General features: G+C 40.4%; 1 protein-coding gene across 1 annotated transcript in view; it reads right to left on the bottom strand.

Moving 5' to 3' along the window:
• pamr1a (peptidase domain containing associated with muscle regeneration 1a) overlaps window positions 1-23,585 on the bottom strand; it is a 51,611-nt gene that overhangs the window by 4,934 nt on the left and 23,092 nt on the right. The window contains exons 3-10 of the mRNA XM_056462047.1: window positions 21,334-21,510; window positions 13,957-14,082; window positions 13,738-13,852; window positions 12,955-13,172; window positions 10,555-10,746; window positions 460-651; window positions 316-382; window positions 1-230 (exon numbers count right to left, since the gene is read on the bottom strand). Of these exons, the coding sequence (XP_056318022.1) occupies window positions 1-230; window positions 316-382; window positions 460-651; window positions 10,555-10,746; window positions 12,955-13,172; window positions 13,738-13,852; window positions 13,957-14,082; window positions 21,334-21,510 (1,317 nt within the window). The remainder of the gene's footprint in view (window positions 231-315; window positions 383-459; window positions 652-10,554; window positions 10,747-12,954; window positions 13,173-13,737; window positions 13,853-13,956; window positions 14,083-21,333; window positions 21,511-23,585) is intronic.

Genomic DNA, 23,585 nt, shown 5'->3' with positions numbered 1-23,585 from the left:
CTGGTGAGCAGGAGAAATGTCGACCGCTCCACTTGCCAGTCTTTAGGCATGTGCGGCGGCCACTTCCAGAGGGCTTATAAAGCGCTGAAACGCATTCATATTCTATACTGGTGTACACATGGTGGAAAGTTGGTGGTAAATCTCCAAAAACAGGAAAAGCCTTCTCTGGAGAGTCTCCTTCTGTCACTCCTAGACTGGATGCAGAGTACAGCTTGTGGACTGGACTTTTCCTGCCATCAGAAGGGATAACATGATGATCTAAAATGCTTTCCAATTTACTATCACTGTCACACAGAATTAAAAAAAAAAGTCTACCTGGAAGGAGGTTGGTATTTTAAAAGCTTCTGGCGCACAAGTTTTGAAACCTTCGGCTCTCGGCAGGCTGTAAAACAGTTTAGGTGTTCAAGCTCGCAGTGTGACTGAAAAATACATTTCCTAAGTGGAAAATAGAGCCTGTACCTCTTACACACATGGGTTGACTGCCGCTCCAGGTCCCGTTTTTCTGGCACACTCTTTTCCAGTCTCCACTGAGAAAATACGTGTTGTTGCAGGAATACTCCACATATTTGAGTCTTCCATCAGAGGCTGAAATCTCTGTTGAGTAACCATTGTGGAGTTGTGGAGGAGCAGGGCAGTCTTTTATGACCACTTCTGTAATTCATACGGCAGTAGAACAGGTCACTGAAATTTGCAATGGTGCAACAGCTTTTTCCCTACTAACAAAACACGTTTTTAGAGATGAGTGAATTTGCCAGATGTACGTATGGCTGCATTTCATTTTTTAAATGAACACCAGTTTAAATGAAGTTCCAGTAATGAACGGTTCCAGAAAGCGAGTAAGAAAAAAACTGAGTCCAAAAAATAAAACTGACAAGGAAATAGCAGGGTGAGAATGTGGTAAAATCTAAAAACGTGGTAAAAATCAGACGAGGGCTTTTCTTTTTCTGGATTGCTTTTGAAAATTGTTGATTGGGTTTAGGGAAGTGGGTGGGGCGGGTCAATGAATACAATTGGTTGGGTTTAGGGAAGGAGGAGGGTGGGTCAATCGATCAGTCAGTCAGTCAAACAGTCAGTCGACAGCGACCTCTGGTAGGTTTACACAAGAACAGCACCCGCGAAAGAACTTTGAGATCTCAAAAAGTGTACACAAAGGCCTCTCGTGGATTCACGAAAACAAAAACTGCAAAAAAACGTAGCTCCTGGGACAAATTTCACGGTCTGCAGAAATTTATACAGAGGTACGTTTTCAGAATGACCCTTGGTTGCATTTAAAGTTCATCAGCATCTTAAATCCTTGAAAGTTTTAAATATTTAGATTTTTTTTAAACATATGAGCATTTATCTATGTTTTTCTGTATTATGATTTCTGTATTGTGATGATTATATCATCTTTGCATCAAATTACAAAAAAAAAAAAGAATTACCACTTGTGCGAGGCATTTCTAAAAGTCGACAGGACAGTAAATTATATGCAGTTCTCTCTTCTGTCTGCCGCTGTCAGTCTCACACAATTTTTTTTTTCCTTTTTCTGAAAGTCTTGATAACACCATTGACAAGTTTTTCTTGTTTCCTTCAAGTTTTTTTGTTATTTTAGCAAATGGGATTGTAAAAAATATATATAATATATTGCGTGATAAGTTTACCCAACATTCAAGACTTCCGCTACCAAGAAGCCCGGAAATGTGAAAAGGGTACAGAATATTGAGTAGGGGGTGGAACAGCAGGGGGTTCTTTCTTTTTGTGCATGATTTTCTCATTGCAAACTAATGATAAGAGGGGTGCGATTAAGAACATTGTGGCTGAAGTCATCAAACTAAAGTCAACAAAGAACTGTTACTCCAAACGCAGTAGCAAATGAACTTTGACAGAAGATCACCTAAAGAAACTTTAATTGTTTACCTCAAAAATAATACATTTGTTCTAGCAAAATAAACATTGTAAATTTAGATTTCACATGAAGTTTAATCTTTGGATCTTTTGCTTGAAATTTATATCATTCATGCCCTTTCAGCTGCAAACCAGTACTGGGAAACACCCATACACACACATACACTACGGTCAGTTTAGTTTTTTCAGTTCTCCTATAGCACGTCTTGCTAACCACTGAGCCAATGTGTTGCCCCTGAATATATATATATATATATATATATATATATATATATATATATATATATATATATATATATATATATATATATATATATAAACAGAATATATATATATATATATATATATATATATATATATATATATATATATTTTAAAAAAGGTTTTGGATGAAAGTAGAGTCTTTTTTTTTATCTCTTTTAAACAATTTGCGGTGATTATGTCAATGTTGAAACATGTAAACATTTTGACTGCAAAATTAAACTAACTTCTGCTGTAATTATTTGACACTAAAACTGTGGACAAGACAGACACTCGTCCTCCTCCAGGCTGATTCATAACACTTCCAGTTGACTGGAATGTCTTAATTATAGCCCTGATGCTGGAAATGGGCTCAACAAACTTAAAAGCTGAACAAATATCTGCTGCAAAGCTACACAGCTCTGTTCTTTGTTTTTTGTATTTTTCAGTTGTGATGACTGACTGCCATGTAAAACAGGGGGTCATCATTGAATAATTTCCTGTTCCTCAAAATCCAGGTGTACTGGAAATATGAATAATATGTAGAAATCTCAGTGGGAATGTACATAAAAGTATTTCGTCCCACTTAATATTCCGTGACCTTAACTATTACGTACTTCCATCAAAAAATAAATACAATGTACTTTGTTCAGAAGATATTGCGGAACACTTGTGGTGCTATTGAGGTGGGATATGGGTAGCGTTAGGGACAGGTTTGGTAGTATGGGTAGATTTAAGGGTGGGTTAAGGTGTAAGGCAGTGTTTCCCAACCCTGTTCCTGGAGGCACACCAACAGTACACATTTTCATTCTCTCCCTAATCAAACACACCTGAATCCACTTATCATAACATCAGAAGAGACTCCAACACCTGAAGTTAATGGGTCAGAAAAGGGAGACATCCAAAATATGTACTGTTGGTGTGCCTCCAGGAACAGGGTTGGGAAACACTGGTGTAAGGGATGTCAACAGTGTAATTACAAATGTAATCATAAAAATTAGTTTCAGATGCAATTACATGCATGTATTTAATTAATCATAAGTACAATGTAAAAACACATGTTTACATAATAAGTACTTTGCAACAAATTATTAATTTCAGAGTAAGTGCACATTCGTTAAGGCCACTTAATATAAAGTGAGACCAAAGTAAAGTAACAAATTACAAATACTCAAACTACTGTAATTGAGTAGTTTTTTTTACAAGTAGTGTTAAAAATTACCACTTCTACTTTCCCTTGAGTACATTTTTAGTGCTGTATTAGTACTTTTAGTCCTCTACTTTCCTTCAAAATGCAATCACTACTTTTTTTTTTCTTCAGTCCTGTCCAATCAAATCGCACATAGAAAGTAAATCGCCTCATAATGAACTACCTTAAGACATGGGTGATTTATAATTGCAGCAAACTGTTTGGAAGCATGAAAAATGTCCAAAATCTTTACACACATTGACCCAGAGACTGTTTAGATGCACATCACTGATGAGAAGACGAGGGATGTTTACTGTAATGGCTAAAAGACCGAAATGGCCTCAAACACCTAGGAGGCACAAGATGTCAACATGACATCAGATTGATGTTGTACCCAAATGTTGTGGGGACGTTGCATTTTGTTTGGAAATGAAAATCGGGTCAACATCAGAACCCAACGTCAGATCAACATCAGTGTCCATCATACAACCTAAAATCAACCAAATATCAACGTCTAGTGATGTTACAGCTTGACGTGTGGAAGATACCACTATGACGTCTATAAGATGTTGCAATTTGGTTGCCATATTTGATAAATATCAGTATTTGACATCAATATGACGTTGATTTAAGATGTTGGCTCGACGTTGGATATTGGTCACTTCCTTACACAAACAAAAATTAACCAAACATCAACATCATGTGATGTCATCATTGAACATCATAATAACGTTGTCCTTAGACGCTGGCTACACATTGAATTTTGGTCACCTGACATCACAACCTAGATATAACCTAATATTAACATCTTATGATGTCATGTGCCTGCTGGGCAATAACTAGATGCACTACAGAATGTTACGTTTACACTCATCCACAAATTACATGTAAATTCAACAGCTCTTTACAGTGTAATACTCACTTCTCACTACTCACTACACTTGAGTACTTTTGAAAGCACTACTTTTTACTCATACTTTGAGTAAAAATTACAACAGATACTTTTACTGTATGTGCACTACATTCTTGGGCAAGTAATAGTACCTTTACCTAAGAATGATTTTTCAGTACTCTTTCCACCACTGTATTTAACTATGCTCAACAAATTAAGAGACTTTTGTAAATACAGCACAGTTGCTTTAACAAATATATATACAGTATATATGTATATGTATACATAAATATATATATATATATATATATATATATATATATATATATATATATATATATATATATATATATATATATATATATATATATATATATATATATATATATATATATATATATATATATATTCTTTAAATATTTGTATTTATTAAAAACAACTGTGCAGTATTTGCAAAAGTCTCTTAATTTGTTAAGCAAACGATTAAATGGTTAAATAATAAGCAAGTAAGTTTATTTATGTAGCACATTTATCATAACAAAGGTAGCCAAAGAGCTGAACAGAATCAAGAATGCAGTGGGGGGTGCGGGGGATTAAACCAAACGATGAGACGCTACCCCCTTTCACACAGTAATGCCAGTAAATATCCATAAAATTACCAGAACAATTGTACCGGTAAATAAAGGGATGCGCTGTTCACACAGGCAAGGACATTCTGTAATTTTCCCAGAAAAGCACCATTCACACATCCTGAGATCATTAGCCAAAAATGACCTCTAAACGGCTGCGCTTGTATTTGTAAACACAAATGGGGTCAGATTTTAAATTGAAGGTGTTTATTTTTATGTCAAACTTCAAATTCATGCAGCAGCTTTTGTCCGAAGAAACAAAACAAAAAACTGAAAGACAGAAGAAAAATGTTGTTGTATTCCCCTTCATGTGCACTTGCATCACACAGCTTAACACAGCACTTGCAGGTAAGCTTAATCATGAGCATTTTATTAATAACTTTTCCACATTTGTCACTAAGAAGGAACATAGATACATTGTCTGATTAAAAATCAGCAATTAATTGTGTCTGGACAAAAGATTTAAAGAGTTTTATTGTAATTCTAAGATTTACTTCGAAACAGTGCAGATGTTAGTGGATCATTAGAATGTTTTGATCGGCCCACATTCTCAAGTCAGCATGTTCTGAATTTGTACATGCTCAAACTGGCAATTTTACTTTTGCATTATACAGAAAGAATACCTGGCAATACTGGTAATGTTCATTCATTCATTCATTCATTTTTTCCTAGCTTAGTCCCTTTATTAATCTGGGGTCGCCACAGCTGAATGAACCGCCAACTTAGCCAGCATATGTTTTACGCAGCGGATGCCCTTAAAGCTGCAACCCATCAATGGGAAACATCCATACACACACATAAACTACGGACAATTTAGCTTATTCAATTCACCTATAGCCCATGTCTTTGGACTTGTGGGGGAAACCGGAGCACCTGGTGGAAACCCACGCCAACACGAGGAGAACATGCAAACTCCACACAGAAACGTCAACTGACCCAGCCGAGGCTCGAACCAGTGACCTTCTTGCTGTGAGGCGATTGTGCTACCCACTGCACCTCCATGAAGCCCCACTGGTAATGTTATAATTTACTATTCTGGAAAACTGCCAGAACAAAACTATCAATATTTTTAAAAAGGGCCTGCATCTCTTTACAGAAATTTCCAGGTAATTTTCCAGGAAGGAATAATGTGTGAAAGGAGCTACTAATACAACAAAACATGAAAATGCACACAAACTTAGGAATAAAAAGCTTGGGAATAAAGATTTGTATTCAAAATGAGTAAATCAAAAAACAAACAAAAGAAGCTTCAGGAGTAACTAATGCATCAGAGCTCTTTGGATGAGGAATTCTTTAAAGAATGCAAAAAATAATAATATGTACAACATTGTGTTAATAGATGTAATAAGAGACGCAAGATGAGGTAACTGATCCCAAGACATTTGACAGCAACCAAAATAGCCTAATTACTCTTAGTTTTTAAACGAGACAGAGGGACAGTAAACAAAGCCCTGACCGAGAATCTATGTGTTGACCATTAAGAGCTTTAAAGACAAACATTCATTCATTCATTCATTTTCCTTTGGCTCAGTCCCTTTATTTATCAGGGGTTGCCACAGCAGAACAAACTTACAACTAGCCAATTTGACTTATGCAATTGACAAATAGCGCATGTCTTTGGACTTGTGGGGGAAACCGGAGCACCTGGAAACCCATGCCAACACAGGGAGAACATGCAAACTCCACACAGTAATGCCAACTGGCCCAGCCGGGACTCAAACCAGCGACCTTCTTGCTGTGAGGCGACAGTGTTAATAACTGAGCCCCCGCACTGCCCCAAAGACAAACATCCTATTTTAAATTAAAAAATAAATAAATGAACTGGGAGCCAGACTGAGAGATACCCAAATTCAACAGTAATTTTATTAACTACCGACAACCAGTTACAATGGTCAATGCAAGTAGTGATAAAAGCATGAATAACTCTATCCAAGCCATTAAAAGAATGATTTCAGTCTCAAGATGATCCGTAATTGATGTTCCTGACTTGTGGAAAGAATGAAAAGAAATGACTGTCAAGCTCATTTATAAGAGCACCTCTTAGCTTTGGGTTACCAAAGAGAATTACTTCAGTTTTTTCTTCATTAAGTTGAAGAAAACTATATTGGAGAACCATTTCTTTATGTTTACAGGGCAGGCTGAAAAAGGTTCAATAGAAACACCAGCTTTTAATGGAGAGCTGGATATCATTCGCATGCAAATGGAGCATGCTTCCTAATGATACCACATAATGGTTGCATATACTTTATGCATTAAAACAAGTAGATCTAAAATGGATCCTTGGGGTATCCCACAGACAATAGTAGCAATGGATGAAGAGAACTGACCCAACTCAACAGACAAAGACCTGTCTTTAAGATTTAAAGCAATTTAAAGTAGTACCCAGATACGAAAGAAGAACATGATGAGCAATTGTATCAAAGGCAGCTTTAAGATCTAGGGGCAGAAGGATCGTACCTTTACCACCGTCAGTTGCAAATAAAATGTCATTAAACACTTTGAGCCAAGCAGAATCAGTACTATGATCAAGAAACCGTGGAGAGGTTCTATTAACTTGGCTGCAGTCGGAAATGAGATCAATTACGAATGCACCACTTTTTCTAAAACTTTTTATAAAAAAAGAAAGCTTAGAGACAAGCTGGTAATTATTAAGGCAATCTTCATTCAAATCGTTTTTCTTGTCTAAAGGCTGAACAACAGCAAGGGATAGTTTGCCCAAAACTGAATATTCTGTCATCATTTACTCCTGATTTACTAGAAAAAAAAATATTGGAAACCTTTAACCACAGACTTTTACAGTAGGAAAAACAAATAGGCTACTATAGAAGTGAATGAATACAAGTTTTGTTTTGTTTTTTCAACAGAAGAAAGAAACTCATACAGGTTTGAAACCAATGAGAGTGAGTAAATAGTGAGCAAATTTTAATTTTGGATGAACTATCCCTTTAAATTTTTTGAGGACTACTCTAGTAACTAATAAATTAATAAAAGACTGGATGGCAATAGCAATTTTTTAGTATAAGAAGCCCTAATAATGTCTGAAGGGATAACATCAAGAGAAAGAGTTGTCTTAATTATATTGACCCAATCACAAAGCTCCTGAAAACCAGAAAACCAGAAAATAACTACACAAACAAGCCAACAAAAATAATGAAAACATTGGATATGCTCACTGCCAGGAGTGAATAACCAACATTGTAGCATACATAAGTTTTTTTTTTTACAAATTTCCTATACTGAAATCGACGATCTGGATTAATTATTGAGTTATTAATAGAAACAAAAGCTTAGGCATATGAGAGAGTAGTGGTCATTTGTAGGAGCGGCGTGTGTGTTGTTTTAAAAAAATATGGTTTGTCTAACCCCATTACTTTGTTCATTATTGTTCAAAAAGTGTTACTTTGTGCTCCGCTCTCCCCTAATCAAATCTTACAAATATTTTGACCTGCTTTTACTGCCACATGAATGTTAGCTAGACACTCTTTAAGAACCTCATAAGACATTGATAGAGAGTCGTGTTTCCATTTTTTCTCAGCTATAGGACAAGCCTGCCCATGAGCATGAACCTCATCATCCAGCCAATAGTAAAATTTATTAAACAGCAATAATAATAATAAAAAATAAAATATAATAATAAATAAAGACAAAATTTTCCAGCCTTTTTGCTTGTATTTGACCAATGTTAAGGCCAATTCACACCACACACACAAACACCAACAAACAACACTGTTAGAAATGCTGGGTAAACACTGTTCCTTCATATTGTCCCAACACAAATTGATTAAGTTAACTCAATCATTTTTAAAATATGAGAGGATTTAACATAAAACAATTAGGCTGTCAATTAGGTTGTCCCAAAAACAACTTAAGAATTGTGTAGTTTCAACTTATTAAAAATAAGTAGTTTAAACAAGCAGTAAAAGTCTAAAAGTGAAAGTTTATGAGTGAAGGACGTTACGATGACTGTTTACATGTACATCAGTAATGGAATTATTTACCTTAATCTGAATAAGACAATAATATGATTAAGGTGTTTACATGAGTAGCTTTTTGAATGTTCCTTTCATGATCCTGTTTTACCTGTTATAGCACATAATACTATTAACATAATTGTTTATGTTAAACGCTATCCACTTTTCCTCTGGAGTTTCATGTAATTTCGGGTGTTTCATTTTTAATATGTCGACTTTAACTGCAGTTTGGCACTTTCACTTACATTCAGGAACATTTTATGCACACCCCCATGACAAACGAGATATTGGATGCGAGTATGAACTGCTGGAAGTGGGTTGTTTAATTGAATTTGATACAGCACGCTGTATGGGGAAAAAAACTTCAGCATTTCGTGATGCAGGTGTCTGTGTAGTTTGACTGCAGTGTTTACATGTCTGTACTGTACTTCAATAATGCGACTAAAATCGGCATACTCCACATGTATTAATTCTATTTCTGTTTAGTTTGATTGTGAGCTTAGTCAGATTAAATTAATTAAAAATCGCTGTTTACATGGTAGACTCTTAATCAGAGTATTGCCTTAATTGATTTAAAATCGGATTACTGGTATCCATGTAAACGTTCTCAATGTTGTAAAAAAAGTACATGTTTATACTGCCCCAAAATTTGCCACACACAATAATAATAACATTTTAATGATAAATTAATTAAATGATCCTTCTTGGGACTAAAAAGACATTCACGTGAAGCCTGGACAGATTAACTCTGAGTTTGTTACCGTTTGTTGGAAAATCAGATCAAATTGCTATGAAGAATAATACAAATGATAATTCCACATGTTCATTTGGATGAAAACAAACTCCTACCAAAGGCAACAGATGCTAACGGGTAAAATCCAACCATCTCCACAGATTTGTTTGTTGGCGTTCGTCTATGCGGTGTGAATTGGCCTTTAGAGAAGGGCACTATATATTTTTTTTTCCAACCCAGGCTCATTCTGATTACATACCCCTATATGATTACATACCCTTATTACAGTTGTTGTTGTTTTTTTTCGCAAATCTACCAAAGGTTTCTGTGTACGCTTTTTCAGATCTCAAATTTCTCTCGCGAGTGCCATTCGTGCCTGCTGTTCTCACGTGAATCCACCAGAGGCTGCTGTTGACTGACTGACTGACTGACTGACCAACCGACCGATACCCCCACCCTCCGCCTTCCTAAACCCAACCAATAGTGTTTTCAAAAGCGCCAACTGACACGCCAAGCCCCTTCCTTAAACCCAACCACAGTGTTTTCAAAAGCAATCCAGAGAAAGAAAAACCCTCTCCTGATTTTTACCACATTCTTACCCTGTTATTTACTTGTTTAATTAATTTTTTGGCTTCTGTTTTTGTCTTACCCGCTTTCTGGAACCATTCACAGCCGTCCACATGCAAGTAAGTGGTCAGAAAAAGAGCGGTGTCATATTGCCCAGTAGTGTTAGTTTTAAAGACGAAATGCAGCCATACGTAGCTCTGGCTACATAATTTGTGAACTCCAGAAGCATATATAGGGCTACGTTTTCAGAATGAGCCTGTGTTGATTTTTTTCACACATTTTATGCTGAAAAGATCTCATTGAGCGCTGGCGTTCTGTGATCTCTGGCTGAAAGAAGCCTGACTCATTCACACAAGCACACCTGACTCTGACTGTAAGCTGCTTTGTCAGTCCCAAAAGCTGCTGTACTAAAAGCTTTTGTCATAACAACATAAGACTCAGCGTACCCTTTATGCACACAGGAGCGGTGCCACTCCAAGTGCCATTGGGAAGACATGCCCGCTGAGACACTCCCTTGAGCTGGTATGGTTTATAGCAGAGATACTGAGCTGAGCGAAGGAGCCCACCCTCACTGTACTGCAGGAATAGGTCTCCGTTGGCTGGCTTTTTGGGAGTAGCACAGAGCGCTGCTGCTTGTCCTTGTGAAAGGCAATAAAAATAACATTATGCAATATGTAAGCATTAAATATTAAAGCATGGCAAGTGTGGTTTCTGTGAAGGGCACTTAGCAGGAACAATAAAAAAACCTCATAAAGGTGCATCAAATTAGATAAAGAATTAGCCTGCATACAGGGCGAAACATTTCACAGCATATGCTTATGTATTACATATTATTACCCACGAATTAGTAAAACACTTAAACAATTTAATACATTAAGAAACTTAAATAAAATGTGTTTATATATATATATATATATATATATATATATATATATATATATATATATATATATATATATATATATATATATATATATATATATATTTGTGTGTGTACTTGTTTTATGTCCCAATGGGGACTTAAACCTGAATACACACAGACTCAAGGGGTTTGTCACTGTGGGAACCAAATTAATCACACAGAATAAGGTATTTTGAAAATGTTAACATGTAGATTGTTTCCTTTGAGGGTTGGGTTTACGGCTAGGCTTGGAGTATGGGGATGTATAAACGGTTTGTATAGTAGAAACATCACTATGAGAGTCAATGCCACAATAAGTCTCTGTGTGTGCGCTTATTTATGTGGTTTACGAGGACACAGAATTGTTAAATGACATTGGTAGGACCAAGTTGTACTCTATTTACCTGATTTGCGAGGACATGTCATGTGTCCTTGTAATTCAAACACTTTAAAAAAGCATTCCTTATAGGGTCTTTTGACATTCAAAGTTTTGCTGCTAGTTTCCTGTGAAGGTGTGGGGTTAGTGGTAGGGCAAGTATATTTTTAAATTACATTGTTTACAGTATAAAATACATGATGTGTATGGAGAGTCCTCATAAACATATACACTCACCGGCCACTTTATTAGGAACATTCTGTTCATCTGCTTGTTAACACAAATTTCTAATCAGCCAATAACAAGGCAGCAACTCAATGCATTTAGGCATGCAGACGTGGTCAAGAAGATCTGCTGCAGTTCAAACCGAGCATCAGAATGGGGAAGAAAGGTGATTTAAGTGACCAAGTCACTTTTCAAGTGATGAATTCACTTTGAACGTGGCATGGTTGTGGTGCCAGATGGGCTGGTCTGAGTATTTCAGAAACTGCTAATCTACTGGGATTTTCACACACAACCATCTCTAGGGTTTACAGAGAATGGTCTGAAAAAGAGAAAATATCCAGTGAGCGGCAGTTCTGTGGGCGCAAATGCCTTGTTGATGCCTGAAGAGAATGGCCAGACTGTTTCCAGCTGATAGAATAGCAACAGTAACTCAAATAAGCACTTGTTACAACCGAGGTATGCAGAAGAGCATCTCTGAATGCACAACACGTCAAACCTTGAGGCGGATGGGCTACAGCAGCAAAGGACCACAACGAGTGCCCCCTATCAGCTAAGAACAGGAAACTGAAGCTACAATTCACACAGGCTCACCAAAATAGGACAATAGAAGATTAGAAAAACGTCACCTGGTCTGATGAGTCTCGATTCTGCTGTGACATTTGGTTGGTAGGGTCAGAATTTGGCAACAACAACATGAAAGCATGGAACCATCTGGCCTTGTATCAACGATTCAGTCTTGTGGTGGGGGTGTAATGGTGTGGGGGATTTTTTCTTGGCACACTTTGGGCCCATTAGTACCAATTGAGCACTGTGTCAATGCCACAGCCTACCGGAGTATTGTTGCTGACCATGTCCATCCCTTTATGACCACAGTGTACTCATCTTCTGATGGCTACTTCCAGCAGGATAATGCACCATGTCATAAAGCGTGAATCATCTCAGACTGGTTTCTTGAACATGACAATGAGTTCACTGTACTCGAATGGCCTCCACAGTCACCAGATCTCAATCCAATAGAGCACCTTTGGAATGTGATGGACGGGAGATTCGCATCATGGATGTGCAGCCGACAAATCTGCAGCAACTGAGTGATGCTATCATGTCAATATTGACCAAAATCTCTAAGGAATATTTCCAGAACCTTGTTAAATCTATGCCACAAGACATTAAGACAGTTCTGAAAGCAAAAGTGGGTCAACCCGTCACTAGTAAGGTGTACCTCATAAAGTGACCAGTGAGTGTATGCAAGTGTGCATGTTTGTGAGTGTATGTGCGTGCATGCATGTTAACAAATAAATAAATGCATTTACTGTATACACATATACGACTCTATCAATTTTGTACCTGAGACTTCCTGGAATGTAGCAAAAAAGCCATCATGGTTATTATATCCATCTGAAACAAATCGAATGTGCAGAGAGTTCCCAGAGCTTTTGATTGGTGCAGGGCTTTCATCTCCGCAGTATCTGCCAATCACAGGCGACTTGACACTGTCTCCGTCCCGCACCTCCACATAATCATATTGACAACTGTGGTCAGACTCTAGGCTAATCATTGAGAATCTGCAGTGAGAAAACATAATGGATATATTTGACTCATAAAGGGTTTTTCAAGCTGATTAATTAATAACAAATAAAATAATGAATAATATAATGACACTACTTTAAATAATTATTTATCATTCATTCATTCATTCATTTTCCTTCAGCTTAGTCTCTATTTCAGAGGTTGCCACAGCGGAATGAACCACCAACTATATTCCAGCATATGTTTAATGCAGCGGATGCCCTTCCAACCACAACCAAGTACTGGGAAACACCCATATACTCTCACATTCACACACACACCCGTACACTATGGCCAATTTTGTTTATTCAGTTCACTTATAGCACGTCTTTGGACTGTGGGGGAAACCCGGAGGAACACCCACGCCAACACGGGGAGAACATGCAAATTTCACTCAAAAAATGCCAAATGACCCAGCCGGGACTCGAACCAGTGACATTCTTGCTGTGAGGTGACAGTGTTAACCACTGAGTCACTATGCAACCCAATTAATTATTTCATTTCTAATCAAATAAATGAAAACAAATAATTATTGATCAGCTTTGTAGTATCGAAAGTTACCTGAGCTCCATTGTTGCGCCTCTGCCAACTTTTAGTGTCCATTCACATTTAGCATTGATTGGATAACTCTCTAAAGTCACATGACCGTGTGGCCTCTGTATGACTTCTCCGCATGCTAAAGTTGGTGAATAGAGAGTGTGTCTATTTTAATGCTCCTATTTGCAACAGTAAAAAGCAATATATTTAATCCTGTTTACCAGAAAGAAAAGACAGACTCACTGAGACAGTCTCCTCCAGACCACCCTTGGCGACAGGATGTGCAGTACCTGCCTCTGATGTAGAAATCATCCTTGGCCTGCCAGGTGCCATTGCTGCAAGTCTTACAGTTGTCAAAAATACTGCAGCCTTGGGGGATACAGAAATCATTTACTTTTTTAAAACAATTGATTAATAAATGTGTAGGAAAGCAGCAACTAACTAATTAAATAAACAAACAAGTAAATAAATATAATATAATGATAACAACAATAACAGTATTAATAGTAATATTAATGTAACATTAGCAATACTATTAATATATTAAGATCAATTTAATAATATTAATATATAAATAAAAATAATATAATTAAATATAATATAAAAATACAATGTAAACAATACAAACAAACAAACAATTATGAAAACAATGGAAATAAATAAACAAACAACTGCAAATAAAACAACACAGGCTCATTCTGAAAACATAGCCCTATATATGTTTCAGGAGATCACGAATTATGTAGCCAGAAGTACGTATGGCTGCATTTTGTTTTTAAAACGAACTGTTACCAGTTTGCCCAGTGGCTCACCATGTACATCGGTAGACTTGTGACGCAGAATTGACCACGATGATGGGGTTTGTTTCTGGCAAAATACGGTTCCAGAAAGCGGGTAAGACAAAAACAGAAGCCAAAAAATAAACAAGTAAATAACGTGGTAAAATCTGTGGGAAATGTGGTAAAATCTGAAACCGTGGTAAAAAAACAGATTTTCTGCATTGCTTTTGAAAACTGTCAGTTGGGTTTAGGGAAGTGGGTGGGCGGGTTAATCGGTTCTTTTGAAAACACTATTGCTTGGGTTTAGGGAAGAAGGAGAGTGTCACGGATTGGCCAGGCTCGTCCACCAGCATCACGCAAAGATCACCATCACCTGAGTATTAACCACACACAGCTGCACCCAATCACTTAGTCACTATATAAGCACACACCTCACTTCACTCAGTGTCCGGTCTCGTTCCTACGAAGCGGACTCTGAGTGAACACCTCCTGGTAATCACTAGCATTTCAATCTCAGTATATTGTACTTATCTGCTCTCTGTCTCTCCTAGTTTGTCCAGTGTTCCCGGTGTCCTGTCTGCCTTGTGTTTGTCATCAGTCTGTCTTCCCCGCAAGCCCTCTGGTGTGTGCATTCGGTCTCCCTCAGTATCAGTCATCCAGCCTGCCACCAAGGATCATCCAAACAACCAGACTCCACTCACTTCTCCTCCGTTCTCCTTGTGTGCTCAAGTGTTGTAAATAAACATCGTCAATAACTCACTCACCTTCCTTGTCCGTCTGCTTCCCATAACAGAAGACCGGACCTACTACAATCAACAGCATGAGCACTCACGATCCCATTCAGGAGTTGGTGGACTCGCTGAAGAGAGTCTTGTCACCATCTGCTCCACTTCCCGAAGCACCACCAGCACCGAGCACTTCTTCACCGTCCACCCACTCATCCAGTCCCATGGCTCGACCAGCGCCCTACTCTGGCGGGGCGGAGGAGTGCAATGGTTTTCTGTTACAATGTTCTCTAATATTCACCATGCAACCTGAATTATATCCCACAGATCGGTCCAAAATCGCTTTCATCATCTCCCTTCTCTCTGGATCGGCTCTTCGGTGGGCAGAAACCATCTGGCAACAGTCTGGGCCGGTAACCAGCTCCATTCAAGCATTCGTCAAGTACTTTAAGGAGGTTTTCGGTCGCGCAGATGCAGAAGTAGCAGCTGGAGAACAGTTATACCATCTCAAACAGGGAGCCATGTCCACTCAGGATTATGCGCTCCGGTTCCGTACTCTGGCTGCTGCTAGCGGATGGAATGAGCGATCTCTCCTCACCACCTACCGGCTCGGACTGGAGCCCAGCCTCCGACTACAGCTAGCAGCCCTCGACGATACCATGGGGTTGGAGAAATTCATCCAACAATCCCTCCGCTGTTCAGATCGTCTGAGGGTCTACCAGCACGATCTTCCATCTGCACCCCAAGCACTCCTCCGTTCGCCAGAGCCAGCAGTCCCTCCAGAACCAGAACCAATGATCGTGGAATCTGGTAGACTCACCATCACTGAGCGACAGAGGAGGCTGACCCGGGGTTTATGTATGTACTGTGGTGCCGAAGGACATGTCAGGCTGGACTGTCCCATTCGTCCAGCACGTCCTTTGGTGAGTGTATTCAGTTCTCCCATTGAAAAAATGCATCCTCTCACCACCAATGTCCAGTTAACTACCCCTTCTGTATCTGTTTCAGTCACGGCCCTCATCGACTCCGGGTCAGCTGGAAATTTCATCTCGTACGCCCTCTGTCGCCAGCTCCATCTTAACACCGAAGCCTCGACGCACGTCTACCAGATCCAACCCATAACCAACGCAATCCATTCCCAGGCACGTATCCATCGCAAATGTGAGCCTATCTATCTCCAAGTGGGATTGCTCCACAAGGAGGAGATCCAATTTCTGGTTCTGGAGGGTGCATCCATGGACATCATTCTAGGGCGCCCGTGGCTGGTGAAGCATGATCCCATCCTCTCTTGGGGCACAGGAGAGATAAGAAAATGGGGTGAAGACTGCAAAACCAGATGTTTTCCCGACCTACCTGTTCAACTTCAGAAACCCCTTACTATCTATGTCACGTCAGTTGAAAGTCCAGTAGATAAACGATCCATTCAAATCCCGAAGATATATTCCGCATATGAAGACGTTTTTTGCCCCAAGAGAGCTTCCCAGCTACCTCCACATCGGCCATGGGACTGCGCCATAGACCTGCTGCCAGACGCTCCTATGCCCAAAGGTAGGATCTACCCGTTGTCCCTTCCGGAAACTAAGGCCATGGAGGAGTATATTCAGGAAGCACTGAGTCAGGGGTATATCCGCCAGTCCACGTCACCTGCTGCCTCAAGCTTTTTCTTTGTGGCCAAGAAGGATGGAGGGCTGCGTCCTTGCATCGACTATCGAGTTCTGAATCAAGGAACAATAAAGTTCCGGTATCCCCTTCCTCTCGTCCCTGCGGCCTTGGAACAACTCCGATCAGCCAAGGTATTCACGAAGTTGGACCTCCGCAGCGCATACAATCTGGTTAGAATACGTGAGGGGGACGAGTGGAAGACGGCGTTTGTGACCCCTACAGGGCATTACGAATACCTGGTCATGCCCTATGGTCTGGTCAACGCCCCCTCCGTATTCCAGAACTTCATTCACGAAGTCCTCCGGGAGTTCCTCCATATCTCCGTCATAGTCTACATTGATGACATCCTGATTTACTCCCGGAGTGAGGCCGAACACCGCCACCACGTTGCGGAGGTCCTACAAACCCTCAGAGACCATCAATTGTACCTCAAGGCTGAAAAATGCTCCTTCCACCTACCGTCTGTTCAGTTCTTGGGGTACATCATTGATCATGAAGGGGTTCGCATGGACGAGGGGAAGGTCACTGCCGTTGTCTCCTGGCCAAAACCAACAACTATTAAAGAACTCCAAAGATTTCTAGGGTTTGCCAATTTCTATAGACGTTTCATCCACAACTACAGTCTCATTACCGCTCCGCTTACCAACCTACTCAAAAACCAACCCAAGAAACTCTCCTGGCCTCCCGAAGCCGACGCAGCCTTCCAAGCCCTCAAACAAGCCTTCACTCAAGCTCCACTCCTGACTCACCCAGATCCTGAAATCCCGTTCGTGGTCGAGGTAGATGCCTCGACAACTGGAGTAGGAGCCATCCTATCACAACATCATGGTACACCAGCATTACTCCATCCATGCGCCTATTTCTCCAGGAAGCTCAGCCCGGCGGAGAGAAACTATGACATCGGAAATCGGGAGCTATTGGCTATAAAGCTTGCCCTGGAAGAATGGCGACACTGGCTGGAGGGAGCCAAACATCTTTTCCAGGTGATTACAGACCATAAAAATCTCCAGTACCTCAAAGAAGCCAAAAGACTCTGTCCTCGTCAGGCCCGATGGTCCCTGTTCTTCTCCCGATTCCAATTCTCAATATCTTACCGACCTGGGTCAAAGAACATCCGAGCGGACGCACTGTCCCGAATTTATGATCAGCCAGAAATCATGGAGACCCCAGCCAGAATCCTTCCAGAACAGATCACGGTCTGTCCTATCACCTGGTCCGCTCCTACAGTCATCGCCACTCCCGAATCCAGGACTCCGCCGGGCTGTCCCCCCCAATCGTCGCTTCATTCCTGAAAACCAACGGGTAGATCTGATCCATTCCACCCATACATCTTTGGGCACAGGGCATCCCGGGACCAACAACACCCTCTCGTTGCTATCCCAACGCTTTTGGTGGCCGCACATGGCGAGGGATGTGAGGAGATACATTCAAGGCTGTAGAGAGTGCGCTATGTCAAAGAGTCCTCGCCATCTACCTGCAGGTAAACTCCATCCCTTGCCCATCCCAAACCGCCCCTGGTCACACCTAGGAGTTGACTTCATGACAGATCTCCCATCATCTGAAGGTAATACCTGCATTTTAGTCATTGTCGACCGATTTTCCAAATTCTGCCGTCTGATTGCCTTGAAAGGTCTGCCCACAGCCCTAGAAACCGCCGAAACCCTATTCAACCATGTCTTCCGATGCTTTGGGTTACCTGAAGACATAGTCTCGGACCGAGGACCCCAGTTCATCTCCAGACTATGGAAAGCCTTCTTCAGACTCCTAGGTGTGACCGTCAGCCTCTCGTCTGGCTATCATCCACAGACCAACGGCCAGACAGAGAGGAAGATCCAAGAAGTGGGGCGGTTCCTCAGAACATTCTGTCACGGTCATCAAAACTCCTGGAGCCAGTTTCTGGGCTGGGCGGAATACGCCCAGAATTCCCTGCGGCAACCTACCACCGGACTTGCGCCATTCCAGTGTATTCTGGGCTTCCAACCTCCACTATTTCCCTGGGATGGCGAACCTTCTGATGTCCCCGCAGTGGATTACTGGTTCCGGGAGAGCGAGAGGGTCTGGGACGATGCTCATCACCATCTCCAGAGGGCAGTTCGCAGAGCCAAGGAGGTCTCCGACAAGAGGAGGATTCCAGGTCCTAGCTATGCGCCGGGGCAGAAAGTTTGGCTCTCCACCAGAGACATCCGCTTGCGACTGCCCTCCCGAAAACTTAGTCCCAGATTTGTTGGTCCCTTCACCATCCTGGAGCAGGTCAACCCCGTCACGTTTAAGTTACAGTTACCACCACAATATAGGATCCACCCCACATTCCACGTTTCACTCCTCAAACCCTTTCACGACCCTCTGATTCCCTCCACAGAGCCTGGCCATGAAGAGGAACCTCCTCCCCCACTGATGTCGGAAGTCGGATCCATTTACAAGATCAAGGACCTTCTGCGGTCCCGACGTCGTGGTGGTCAGCTGGAATATCTTGTCGACTGGGAGGGATACGGTCCGGAGGAGAGATCTTGGGTCCCCAGATCAGATATATTAGATCCTGCACTTATGGAAGAGTTCCACTCCAATCACCCCGAGTTTCCAGCACCTCGTGGACGTGGTAGACCACCACGACGTCGGAGGTATAGGCCCTCAGGAGCGGGCCCTGGGGAGGGGGGTAATGTCACGGATTGGCCAGGCTCGTCCACCAGCATCACGCAAAGATCACCATCACCTGAGTATTAACCACACACAGCTGCACCCAATCACTTAGTCACTATATAAGCACACACCTCACTTCACTCAGTGTCCGGTCTCGTTCCTACGAAGCGGACTCTGAGTGAACACCTCCTGGTAATCACTAGCATTTCAATCTCAGTATATTGTACTTATCTGCTCTCTGTCTCTCCTAGTTTGTCCAGTGTTCCCGGTGTCCTGTCTGCCTTGTGTTTGTCATCAGTCTGTCTTCCCCGCAAGCCCTCTGGTGTGTGCATTCGGTCTCCCTCAGTATCAGTCATCCAGCCTGCCACCAAGGATCATCCAAACAACCAGACTCCACTCACTTCTCCTCCGTTCTCCTTGTGTGCTCAAGTGTTGTAAATAAACATCGTCAATAACTCACTCACCTTCCTTGTCCGTCTGCTTCCCATAACAGAGAGTGGGTCAGTCGATCAGTCAGTCAGTCGATAGCGGCCTCTGGTGGATTGACGCACAAAGAGCAGGCGCAAATGGGGCGAGATAAATTTGAGATCTGAAAAAGCAGAATGAGCCTGGGTTGAAAAAAAATCAATGAAGCAAAAATGTAAGCCAATAAATGAACAGATAAACTGATAAACTGATGAATAAATAAACAAAGTAAATAAATAAATAAAAGCATACATACATGAATACTGTTTAAGAAAGCAGACAACATAAATAAATATATAATTAAACAAACCAACAAATGCTCATGAAAGCTGAAAATGCAAGTAAATGCAACCCAGGCTCATTCTGAAAACATACCTCTATATCTATTTCTGGAGACTGCCAAATGCATCTCAGGAGCTACGTTTTTCTGCAGTTTTTGTTTTCGTGAATCCACTAGAGGCCGCTGTGTATGCTTTTTCAGATCTCAAATTTCTCTCGCGAGTGCCATTCGCACCTGCTGTTCTCACGCAAATCCACCAGAGGCTGCTGTAGACTGACTGTTTGACTGACTGTATGACTGACTGACTGACCGATCGACTGACCCACCCTCCCCTTTCCCAAACCCAACCAATCGTATTTTTAAAAAAGCACAGATTGACCCACCCACCGCCTTCCCTACACCCAACCGACAAATTTAAAAAGCAATTCAGAAAAAGAAAAGCCCTCGTCTGATTTTTAACACATTTTACCACATTCTCACTCTGTTGTTTACTTATTTTCTTTTTTGGCTTCTGTTTTTGTCTTACCTACTTTTTGGAACTGTTCTTCACTGGACTCCAGTCACCGGTCATCGGTCATCTCCTCTCTGCCTCGCAAGTCCACCAGCGTACATGGCGAGCTAATTGGACAAACTGGTAACAGCCTGAAAACCGTCCATACGGAGGTGAGCGGTTAGCTGGTAAGTGCGAAAAGAAACGGAGTCATACCACCCCATAGCATTCATTTTAAAGATGCCATACATACTTCTGGCTACATACTTCAAGATCTCCAGAAATGTATTTAGGGCTACATTTTCAGAAGGAGCCGGGAGTAAATGAATGAATGAATAAAAGTATGGAAGCAGCAAATGGAAAGCATGCATTTGGTAAAATAACAGCTAGGTATGCTAAAAATGTATTATATAATGTATAAATCTAATATGATTTAATAAATAAATAAATAAATAAATAAATAAATAAATAAATAAATAAATAAATAAATAAATATAATTTAAAGATAACTCAAGCAGAAAAAAAAATACATTAGCAGGTCATCAGCAGTTCAAAACTTATAACAGAGCTGTTCCCTCTTACCCTGGTGTAGGATGCAGGGGTCACACTCATCCAGAACATTTCGACAGCAGGGTACAGCATAGCCCACTTTCACTCCCTGAGACGGGCACTTACATGCAATCTGCTCATACTCACAGCAGGTACGGCACATGGCGTTCCACTGCGGGCCAGGGCACTTATCCTCCTGCGACCTAAAAACTAAATCAAGCAGCCCAGATGTCAGAAGTCCTGCACACTTCTCTAGAATTCATGAGACGGATGTTAAGTGATGCTAAATAAGTCATGTATCCAGTTAATTGAGAGAAAGCCATTGGTTTATAACAGGATGTAAAATCTGTGGTTTCCTAGATGGCTGAATTCATCTTTAAAGTTAAAATATGTAAGATTCACAATATGTAGAACAACAGCAATAATACAGACACATTATATTAATACAGATGTAAATTAGCTTGATGTTATCCTGTAAATGAGCAAAGGAATCATGGCAGTTGTCGTATTCAACTCTACAGTTGAATGGAAACCAATTAGATGGGACTCAAGCATAAATAATCTTCATGGATGAGGTAATGAATGAAAGATTTACTAACGTTCCGATTTAATAAATTAATTCCATCTTATTTTCCACTCTAATGAAGGAGCTGGAAGAAAGCTAAAATTGTGCTAACTTAATACTTGTAGAGATCCCTTTCTATGCTGTACACATCATCAACTTAAAGATTCAAAACACCCTGGAGTAATTTTTTGAAATTTGAACAGATTTGTGTGTGTTGAGCATCAGTTAAGACAACGTTAGTACATGTCAGCTTTAATTGTAGGGAAAAGTGGATAATTTGGAGCTTTTGTCAGCTAATTTCATCAAAATCAGTGATGTAGCGTGAATCTGCTAGTGGAGTGATGACGCGTTTCTCATTATTATTCATAGCTGAGTTTTCTTATCCTATGAGAAGACCCTGCTTCTTAATTATTCATGAGAGCATGTGCTTTCCGATCATAGACCTGACAAGCTGAGAGACCCAATAACTGGGTGAGACTGCGTCTGCGCATGCAACGGCTCATATGTGTTTGTCTCCATGATCCATGGGTTTTGTTGCATGTTTTTCCCTGCCATGCTGCAAGTGCCGATACAGCACAGCTGTTGGTTTGCAGCAAGCATTTTAGACGGGAGAGCTGTACAAGAATTGGACAATGGCAGACTTTGTCTTTTATCAGTTGGGTTCGTTCAAATTCAGACACATCACCTATATCCATACTGCTGTGTTTTCCTATGTTTAAAATCCTCCTGATTACCCGCAGGGTTAAGGGTTGAAATAGATAGGGCAAGAGACCTGCTGCACTGCTATCCACAGTATCTGCATTCAGACCCGGGAGGAGAGAAAACCTTTTCAATTGTAATGAAAACATAAACATGATTATCTTTATAATGATATAACAAATTGTGGTTATGTATATGAAATTACAAATAAAAAATGTAGCAGGACCTTAAATTAATTGCTGTTTATTTCTTTGCATTTTGACTTTGTAAACTATAAAATCAAGGGTTTCCTTATGGTTTGTCTCTCATTTTGTGAGCCAACTGACAACCGTTCGCTCCCCTCTTTTTTCCCTGCTCGGCCGGCAACGCCCACCCCTCCCTCTGCTCGCAGTGCTCCACGCCCATCATGAAGCATTTTTTGAAAAAGAGGTAGGATTAAACTGAAAGCAAGGGTTTCATGGCCCTTTCAAGGGATAGTTGACCCAAAAATGAAAAATCTGTGATCATTAACTCTCCCTTCACTTGTAGTTCCGAATCTGTTTTGGTTTCTTTTTTCTGTTGGACACAAAATATTACATTCTGAAGAAAACTTGAAACCTGTAACCATTGACTTCCATTTTGTTTGTTTTTCCTACTATGAATGTCAATGGACAGATGTTTTCAGCTTTGTTCAAAATATCTTCTTCTGTATTCAACAGAAGAAAGAAACTCATAAAGGTTTATATCACTTGCACTTGCAGTGTCGGTCGCATTACAAGTAACGCAAGTTGTGTAATAATATTAAGTAACAAGTAAAGTACTGCATAACTTTTAAAAATTAAGTAATAATATTTAAGTTACTTTTTAAAAAATGTAATGCAAGTTACTTTTTAATTCAGTTAATTGGCTTTTTTTTAATTGCTGAATTCAAATGAACATATACACGTTGAATCCCACACGCAATGAGAGAATGCAGAAACAGACAGAAAGAAAGATGGAAGAAAGCATTGCTTTAAACTTTCATACGGCATGTATAGCTCGG

This window comes from Danio aesculapii, chromosome 7 (genome assembly GCF_903798145.1).
Source record: "Danio aesculapii chromosome 7, fDanAes4.1, whole genome shotgun sequence".
Classification (NCBI taxonomy): domain Eukaryota; kingdom Metazoa; phylum Chordata; class Actinopteri; order Cypriniformes; family Danionidae; genus Danio; species Danio aesculapii.
The sequence above is the reverse complement of the archived record's forward strand: the minus strand, read 5'-3'. Positions and strand labels throughout refer to the sequence as shown.